This window comes from Fopius arisanus, unplaced genomic scaffold, assembly GCF_000806365.1.
Source record: "Fopius arisanus strain USDA-PBARC FA_bdor unplaced genomic scaffold, ASM80636v1 scaffold00028, whole genome shotgun sequence".
Lineage (NCBI taxonomy): Eukaryota > Metazoa > Arthropoda > Insecta > Hymenoptera > Braconidae > Fopius > Fopius arisanus.
Genome location: NW_011887767.1, coordinates 364,899 through 374,381, shown reverse-complemented (window position 1 = coordinate 374,381; position 9,483 = coordinate 364,899). Strand labels below are relative to the sequence as shown.

At 37.7% G+C, this 9,483-nt stretch overlaps 3 protein-coding genes across 5 annotated transcripts in view; 2 read left to right on the top strand and 1 right to left on the bottom strand.

Annotated features, from left to right (window-relative positions):
* LOC105265262 (uncharacterized) overlaps nt 1-846 on the top strand; it is a 3,715-nt gene extending 2,869 nt beyond the window's left edge. The window contains exons 2-4 of the mRNA XM_011302668.1: nt 29-297; nt 428-622; nt 677-846. Of these exons, the coding sequence (XP_011300970.1) occupies nt 29-297; nt 428-622; nt 677-821 (609 nt within the window). The 3' untranslated portion in view covers nt 822-846. The remainder of the gene's footprint in view (nt 1-28; nt 298-427; nt 623-676) is intronic.
* Nucleotides 847-1,238: 392 nt separating this feature from the next.
* Nucleotides 1,239-5,905, top strand: LOC105265172 (probable glutamate receptor). Of its 3 annotated transcripts, none has more exons than XM_011302530.1 (10): nt 1,239-1,549; nt 1,608-1,771; nt 1,828-2,175; nt 2,283-2,398; nt 3,229-3,399; nt 3,464-3,717; nt 4,380-4,588; nt 4,835-5,103; nt 5,220-5,414; nt 5,699-5,905. In XM_011302530.1, exons 1-10 carry the CDS (start codon nt 1,396-1,398, stop codon nt 5,820-5,822), a joined length of 2,004 nt encoding a protein of 667 aa, XP_011300832.1. In that variant the 5' UTR covers nt 1,239-1,395; the 3' UTR covers nt 5,823-5,905. The 3 variants fall into 3 exon arrangements, with proteins under 3 accessions (XP_011300832.1, XP_011300833.1, XP_011300834.1); XM_011302531.1 differs by having other exon boundaries at nt 5,220-5,310; nt 5,699-5,788; XM_011302532.1 differs by lacking the exon at nt 5,699-5,905 and having other exon boundaries at nt 5,175-5,309.
* A 1,323-nt stretch (nt 5,906-7,228) lies between these two features.
* Nucleotides 7,229-9,473, bottom strand: DCTN5-p25 (Dynactin 5, p25 subunit). The gene is made up of 4 exons (XM_011302527.1): nt 9,312-9,473; nt 9,060-9,247; nt 8,066-8,177; nt 7,229-7,998 (listed from the first exon to the last, which is right to left on the bottom strand). The coding sequence occupies exons 1-4, from the start codon at nt 9,357-9,359 to the stop codon at nt 7,801-7,803; spliced, it is 546 nt and encodes a 181-aa protein (XP_011300829.1). The 5' UTR covers nt 9,360-9,473; the 3' UTR covers nt 7,229-7,800.
* Nucleotides 9,474-9,483: the final 10 nt, after the last annotated feature.

Sequence of the window (9,483 nt, the reverse complement as noted above, 5' to 3'; positions counted from 1 at the left end):
TTAGTGTTCTGATGTTTTGAATTCTCAGAAATTCGAGGATCCTCTGAGGAAGGAATTTTATGAGCGACGGATCAGAGATCTCAAAACACCGTACATGACTGTCGAAGAAGGTCTCGAAAAAGTGAGAACTGGAATGTTTGCTATTCACACTGACTTAACCATGGGCTATGATGTAGTAAAGAGTACTTATGCCGAAGACGAGAAGTGTGGATTCGAGGAAATCGATTATTTTTACACGTCGGATCCAACATTCACGATCAAACAGAAATCGCCGTATGCAGAAATCTTCAGAGTTGGGTAATATTCTCAGAAATAATCTGAAAAAATCAATAGAAAATCATGTGCTTTCATCAGGAACTTCTATTAAGACTGAACTAGAGTGACTTTACTTGTACTCACGCTCCAAATCAATTGTATTTCTTCTTAGTGGGATATGGCTGGAGGAAACAGGTCTCGCCCAACGTTTCATTGACAGGATATATCACAAAAAGCCCACCTGCACCAATCAGAAGAAATTTATCAGTGTTGGAACTATCGACTGTTACGCCGCCTACTTGGTTATAGCTTACGGATTAGCTGCCTCACTGATGATACTTTTGTGTGAAGTGTTCTGGTTCAAAAAGTAAAATCCAATCACCTATTACTAAAACCATTCTAAATCCTAAAATTTCTCTAGATGTGATACGAGATCTGCTGATGCCAATGACGAACTAGAGGATCAACAATTGCCATCTACTGCAAGTTCACCCATATCCAACCAAGACCACAGCTTCGAAACACTCGGAGATGAAATCCTAGTAAAAACAGGCGAACACCCGTAGTGCGTAATTCAAAAAGTGATTATAACGTGAGAGTAAAGTATTGATAGTGTCATGAAAGTCATGGAAGTAAATCCGGTAATAAAATCGATTGTTGTGCTTAGTAATGGCTAATACTATGCATCAGTACCGCCGAATAATTACTCACCCTGGACGGAGCTAGGGCGCACTGAAGACAACTCAATTGAGAAAGAATTGCAATAGCACGTGAGAACGTAAAGCTCCCAAATGATACTTAAACGCTCCAACACCTTCATTATTTCTAGAGTATAGCTCTGCGGTACGTCCATACTATTATCCAACAATTGCAGGATACCCCTTGTCATTAGGCTTGAATCCCTGAGAGCTTTAACCACCACTTGCACTTCCTTTGTTTGCGATGTTAACCGTCGACTGCTCATCATTCAGTTCAGCGTTTTGAGCGATGCTTCATGAGATATCTCGTTGATTTGAGAATAATTTCATTAAATCCATTCACATTTCCACTCGTTCATGGATCATAAATTAGGGAAAGGTGGATAAAATGTTGGGGGAATCGTTTCCATAATCTACTGATTTGCCATTCACAAAACGTAAGATGGGCTCCTTGATAATTATGTGGATATTGCTCACCGTGTTGACTCTCAGTGCATCCCACAATATCGATTCAATGATCGGAAGCTTCATTACTGATATGAGCTCATCGTTACTCGTCTCCTCCAGTTTCACAGCATTTTTCTGCGCAGACGCAGGTGATGATCGAAACATCTCGGCGAAATCCAATAATACTGTACTTCTTTTGGATTGTAGTCAATACTGCAGAATTCTCGAGGCAAATCTCTCGGAATTATCTTCTTCACAGAATCGCATCCTTCAACGATTCGGAGCTGATTGATATCGATGAGACAATCGATCACAATCATTACTTCATCGTTGATTTTGATTGCGAGGAAGGGGTTGAGTTTCTCAGAAAGGTATTGCATATTTCTTTTACCTGGTACTGGTGAAAGTCGCCAAATTATCTGTTCAGGCTAACACCAGAGGACAATTCGTTGCTCCTGCCAAATGGATCATTCTGCGAGATTCCCGGGTAAATGATGGAGGATTTTCTCAGCTGATGATGGAAATTAATGATGAGCTGGTCAGTCTCCTAAGCAACTTCGATATATTTCCTGACAGTGAAGTAGTCGTCAGTCAGAGGCTAAATCAGACAACTATGGAACTTTCGGCTTTGTATCGTCCGAGTTCAGGTCAGAGTTTGATCATCGAGGATCTAGGGACCTGGAGTCATGAAGATGGATTGTGTCTCTGCAACTATGACCAATCTTCAAGGAGGCGGGTCAATCTCCAGGGGATTGTTTTGAACACGAGTCTAGTGGTGAATTCTGTCAACCTACAATCTTTTCATCGATATTGATCGATTTCCGGGAATTTGGAAATCGATTGGACGAGTTATATTGATGACTTATCCGACTTATATTTCAGATGACGGATCTCAATACACTTAACCATCTTACTGATTATCAAGACAAGCTGATTGATGCTGTCACCAAAGCCAGTTATATGTGGATCTTGTATCTTTCAGAACGCATGAATGCAACGTGAGTACGTGACGCATGACAACATTCTATTGTCATCTGGCCACAAGATGGAAATTAAATTTTTGTTTACTTTTTTGATAACTTTTGGGCAGTTTAACATGATCTACACATCGACGGCGATAGCCCAGGGGCTAGGTGCAAACTTAGTGTTCTAAAGGTTGTGAGTTCGATCCTCCAACGAATCGAATATTTTTACACATGCGCCGATGAGCGGAAGGTTGTTAATAGAGCAACCGCCTATACAGACATGGGGTTTTCCCGTGGTTTCCCATGTAATTCGTATATGTTCTATAGGAGAGTGAATACGGTATAGTGTAGGATCCACAGCCACATCTATAGGGTGGGGTACCGTCAATTAGCCAAAAAGAAGGCAGAAAGAATCGGAATATCATAAAAATATGTTCTACAGAGAGAATATATGCAGAATAACCACTTGTTGGATGGAAAAATTCTATTTCTAAAAAATGATCCCTTCCTTCTCCAAAAGTTACGAATTAGTCCTCAGATCTGAAGGACAATTATTTTTTGTTTGTTTCTTTGACAATTTTGAGCTTTCGTAAATATCATCAACCGGATGAATGCATACGATATCAACAGTTAATTGATGAAAATGGCGATTTAAAAAAAAGTTACTTTCCCTCTCTAAAAGTCATAGGTCTGTTTTTTTTCTCTTTGATATGTCTTGACTATCACGTACTAAACCATTCTAGGCGCTAGCATCCGTTTGCTAATTAACAAATTCGATTTTGAAGAAAAAACCAACTGGCATCATGTTAGGAGCATTGAAGGCAGTTCCATGAAAAAGTCTTCACAATCTCATTTTCTTTCAGCTTCAACTTCACCGTAGAGCGAACATGGGGCTACAAAGATGAGGATGGCAACTGGAACGGGATGATCGGACTGTTGGATCGCGGGGAGATTAATATCGGAGGCACTGCGACCTTCATGATATCACAAAGAATTGGAGTTGTTGATTACGTGCAATTATACACACCTACGGGGTACGTGATCATATCGTCTCTGCATTAAGATTATTGTTTATTGAGTGGCCATTGGAAAATTTAGATCGAGATTCTTGTTCCGACGACCTCCATTGTCATACATCAGCAATATCTTCACTTTGCCCTTTGCCCGCTCTGTTTGGATCGCCATCGTGGTTTTTCTGGTTATCAGTTTTGGATTCTTATGCATAACTATGAAATGGGAGTGGCAGAACCTGAAAATGATACCGATGGAATGTCGACTGGGAGGAGATCTGGAGAGAAAACCGACGATCACTGATAATCTTCTTGTTTTACTTGGTGCTGCTTTCCAACAAGGTACATTCAGAAAGAATCCGCTGATGAAATCAATATTGAAATCAGTATTTATCATATTCCTTCTTCCTCACTTGATTCCTCCTTCATTCCACTTCATAAAATTATTATTCTATTATTTATCATTTTTTAACTTGAATATCTGAGGGATATTTCAGGCTCGAGAATGCCTTCGAAAATTCGTCAAGAAAGATCTTGCAATTTTAGCCAAAAAAGAAAATCCGGTTTATAAAAAATCTTACCGGGACTGAATTAATTCAAGTTTGTGGAGCTGAATCGACTAATAATTTAGAGTTATGGAACAAAAATTACTGTTTCAAGGCCGCGGCTTAAAAAAAACATGGCTAAACGAAAAATATTTTGGGTCATGAATACTCTCTGAAAAAATATAGAAATATCTGCAAAATCATTTAAGAAAATTGTTCAGTTTCTAGAAAAAGATTGAAACTAGTTGGAAGTTATCTCGAGAGATTAAATAATTTGAGTAATCATTTAAAAAGACGAAGTGGTGAGCCGCCATCTTTAAGACCACTGCGTCATCAAATCAAGATGGCGGCGGTTAAGTCTGCCTGCCGCTTTTTATTTTGGGACATAAAAGAAATGATTATTATTTTATTATTTTATTGTTTCAAATTATTATCATGGAGCTGTTTTTGGATTTCCAGGTTTTTACTGCGAGCCCCGGACCATTTCAACGCGAATTGTCGTTCTAATGATGTTGCTGATAGCCTTGAGTTTATACGCTGCATACACCGCCAACATCGTGGCACTCCTTCAATCCACAGCCGATTCCATAAAAACTCTGGACGATCTGATGAACAGTCCTCTCAAAATCGGCATATTCGATATCGTTTACAACAGATACTACTTCGGGGTATTCCCAGCATTCCAAATTTGCCCAAATTGTTTCTTCAATCTCTTCAATTGATTATGAATCATACATTTCTAAACTATAACTAAATTCAAGAAATCTGCTCCAGTTACCAAAGCAGTTGAGGATGAATTGACTCGAGATCGATTTTTCTGATTTGTAGATTGAATTATTATTTGAATAATAATTGAGGATAATGTTGAGGATTTGTACTAGAATTTAGTTTGAAGTCTTGCGGATCTATTTTAGGCCTTTGAAGACCCCGTCAGGAAGGAATTCTACGAGCGATTGGTGAAGGACAAGCCGGCGGTTTGGATGCCCCTCGAAGAAGGCATTCAAAGGGTGCGAGAGGGACTGTTCGCTTTTCACGTAGACTTGGGCTTTGGCTATCAAATGATGCAGGAAACTTTCGAGGAGGTCGAGAAGTGCGGGATCGAGGAGATCGATTACCTAAAGGTCTACGACCCTTTGCTAGTTATCGAGAAGCAGTCACCGTTTCGAGAGATCATACGCGTCGGGTTGGTGTTGATTATACTCATCAGATCAAATATAACAGCTTGATCTATGTTGGACTCGTATTATTATTCAGGATTCTAATGCTGGAAGAGAAATCAATCCGTTAATTTCTTAACAGTGCGTTGTGGATTGCTGAAACAGGACTGAAACCTCGAGTCGCATCGAAGTTCTTCACCCAGAAACCGATTTGCACGGGGAGCACTAGTTTCGTGAGTGTGGGAATCATCGATTGTTATGTTGCCATCGTCGCAATTATTTATGGATGCGCAATTAGCTTCATTGTTCTTCTACTTGAAAATATCTGGCAAAGATGGTGCGACAAGTACTTGAAGTATGATTGAGGGGCTGGTCACAACGAGATATTTGATATTGCCCGACAAAATATAAACAGTTCATATATCGCAGGGCCTACAATTGAAAATAATTTAATTGCAAACTTAAAAGTTGAAATTTGAGGGATCTTTTTTAATTTTTTCTATAGATCCTCAATCTTCACTGACACCTTCCTTCATTTTTAATCGAATGGTTCAGTGTTTTTTTAAGTGACCAGCCGCTCGTCCAACTCCAACAAAAATCATTTCTTTTGGATTTTTCTAGCGTTAAAACTCGGAGTCATGACACTGTACTCCACGAGTCTTCACCGGAAGCAGATAGAACTTCAGGGAAACAATCATTGAGAAGTGATCGAGTTCAAGATCTGTTGGACAATCACTTCAATTAAGAATCTAACCAATATTCAGCAAATTCTTCTAGGTTGACGTCAGATTGTATAATTTTTCCTTTGAATACTTGTGATGAATATCTTTAAACAATAAAACATCATAAATATATATCCGACTATTTAAATCGCTACGAAGTCAAACGACATCATCCTCTTTTCCTTTTCTGTGATATAAAAGAATGTTACTTTGATACCGATAAGATTATTCCATTTCAAATTGTATCATTCAGTAAACAAACTATCAATTTTGCTATCACCAATACTCATTTAGTGACAGTGATAGGAGAGAACCCCCATCAACTTTGTTATCAAGGCATTGTAAACTTTATTGTCGACTTTATAATACGTGAAATAGATAATGTTTCGTATATGTTCTTTTTCTCTCGCCGAATTATTTTAATGTATGGTCATTAGACCTGTAGATTTCATAATTTTGTTATCTTCATTGTTCTAAATTTCGTAAATAAAGTAATTCGAAATTAAAGAGCCTCTTATTTACAAGTTATTGACTTGAAGTATTTGATGGTTCTCAGAATTTCCGTATTTCCAAATCGTTGTGATTCATATGATTTTGAAATTTTCGACGCGATAAAGAACTTCGTATTTTTTCTGGCTGAGAGGGGATTGAATAATTCATAATTGACTAGTTCCAGTGTTTCTCCATTCTTTTGGAGAAAATGCAAATGGAAGGGGAGAAAGAAAGCTCCAAATTGATGCCTCCACATCACGAAGCTCTCATTATCCTGAATCACACGATGAAGTTGGTACCAACTTATGATTAGGAAGATTATAGGTCTGACTTTCTCAGATGTCGTGTCTGAATTTAAGATTGCTTGACATCAGTTCCTCGACCTTTTCTTTTCTCGTCAATTTTTCTTTTTGTGGCTTCAGTGCAGATTTATAATTCGATAAAGTCAAGAAGTCCACTCCTACTGCATTTGAGGAAGAATTGTTGAATAACGATAAACACAGTGAAATGAAGAGAAACACCTTTGTAAATTCAAATGAGATGCACTGACGAGTGAGCAGTGAACAAGACATGGCAAAATTCGAAGCATTAATTTGATTCATGTAAAACTTGCAGCTTGAAAACATGAGTCATAAAAACGAGCCTCGGAATTTACGGGAATCCTTGATGATTTTTTCCATCCAGTTTTGAGCATCTGGAATGAATTATGAATCTGAAGATGGTTGCTGTTTTGTGCGCAAAGTTTCTAGCCCCGTGTAATATGCTAATTGGTTAAGTATCATCCACGAATATTTAAGAGGCAGCCTGTGTAATTATGGAGCTATAAGTTTCATCATTTTTTCGTTTTAACTTGATCATCTGGGGTATTTTTTCAGGGCCGACAATACTTTTGAAAATTCTTCAAGTGGGCTCTTACAATTTTAGCCGAAAAAGAAAATCTGGTTCATAAAAAATTCTCCTTTCTCACAATAAATTCAAGTTCACAAAAGTGAATTAAATAATAATTTATGGTTGGTACAAAAATTACTGTTACGAGGCCTCAGCAAAAAAAAACTACTGCAATGCGAAAAAAACGATGCGTCATGAATTCTCCGCGAAAAATGGTAAAATATCTGCTAAATCACTTTAAAAAATTGTTCATTTTCTAGAACTAGGATGAAACTAGTTGAGAGTGAGTTGAAGAGGATAAATAATTTTAATAATTATTTGAAAGTACGAGATGAGGCGCCGCCATTTTTAAAACCCGTTGCGTCGTATAATCAAAATGACGGCTTCCACGTCTGTCGACCACCTCATACTTTTGAGCATTTATAAAAATTGTTTGTACTTTTCAATTCTCTCTCTCTTCCGACTATTCTGTTTGTAGAAAATGAATGAATTTTCCAGGCAAGTGTTGAAAATCTCCTTTTATTTTTTCGTTCAGAATTGATGGTCCAAAGATTTGTCCGCACAGCGGCAGCTTCTATTTGTACCAAAGGCGTCTTAATTCTAATACTTTGTTAATGAAGACTAGGGGGTTGCAGGGAGGAAATGTTGGTAGTAATTTTTCGTGAAATCAACCATCAACTCGAGTGTGCATTCGGGTAAATCTTCAACAGGTGTTGCTGGATTACCAGCAAATCTCGTAAATGGAGGAACTATCGTCTCTGGGGGGACAACAGCGCCGTCTGCGACGTAACAGCAGTCCTTCAGGATGCATCGTCTCCCCTGGGATATACATATGATGATTATTGGCGAATTCATTTATATAGAGATTTGAGCAAAAAATACTTACAATTACTGCGTTTTTCCCAATGTACACGTAAGATCCGACAACAGCTGCATTCACTACTGCTCTCTCCCCGACGAAGACGTGGTCACCCATTTGGAGGGGAAAGAACGCAACTCTGCAATTTTTTTTTGACATTAAAACAGTTGAAAAGAATGGAGATTATGCAGTTCAAGGCTTGACGCATTACGTAAACAAGAATCTACTTACGAATTTCATAATCGAGTGAATTTATCAGAGGGAAATTGAACTTCTGTTGTAATTTCGTATATTATAATTATGCATATGACATTTTAATTTGCCGATTGATAAAAAAGATGGAAAGATTTTTCATATTGTATGTCTTCTGAGTCTAGGATATTAACGTTTCGCCATCGGTATTCCAGAGAGACTATGAATCAGTGATTCAGCAGTGTTTCTTTTAATCGGAATAGATGTTTGGACTTCTGGAAATACTTCAGTCTGTTTATCAAAGATTCTCGTCAGCTGGAGTATTTCAAACTTCAAAGTTAGCTACAGTTTATCTTCATTGCTTGTGGTTCTCTCAATAATAATTTCTCATTTTTACGTAATTGATACAGAAAGTTCACTCTTACAAAATTTCAAAATATGACGCAGAAAAATAACATAAATTCTCAATTTGTGAAGTTTTTTCGAATAAACAGCTGAGTAATTCAATGAGGGGAATTTACAGAAATATTTTTCATAAAAAAAACGTATAAATTTCCATAAATATTTAATACATTAATTTTTTGCATATTACGGACTAAAAATTGATTTCTTTTCAGTACTTAATATTCTTGCAGGAAGTCGTATGATAAAATGTAATAGAAAAATTGAGAGCTTAATCGAAGAATTCTTTAGGTATTTATATTAAATTAAATATTTAAAAATTCGTACGTGAATTGTTAAAAAATAGGGGCAATAATGAAAAATTTTTTGTTTCACGACTTTCTTGCGGGGTGTAATGAACAATTGAGTGTCAGGCGAATGAACTCACCCTTTACTGAACTTCTTGAAGGGCGGCCTGATGACCACATTTTTACTGATAATACAGTATCGTCCCGTCCTAACATTCGCCAAATCCCCTCTGATGATGGCATCAGACTGGACGATGACTTTTCCATGCAGAACGATATTCTGAGAGCCACAGAGAACAGTTTGTCTGCTAACTTTATTGCCTGAGGCCTGTCAAAAACAATAGGTTACCTGGAGCCTGTCAACAAATTTGTTTAAAAAAATTGATTCTCACCGTCTCAACGTACTCCGCCCTGTTATAGTAGATATCCTGAGGTTCCATTGTCCTTCGAAGGTGCAGGTTTCAGTGAAAGTTGCTGAAAAAAATAGATAAATGCAGTAAACTCCAAACTTGACAACACCTGTCAGTTTGTCCGGAGTTCCGCCGAATCAGCTGATCGCCTTCT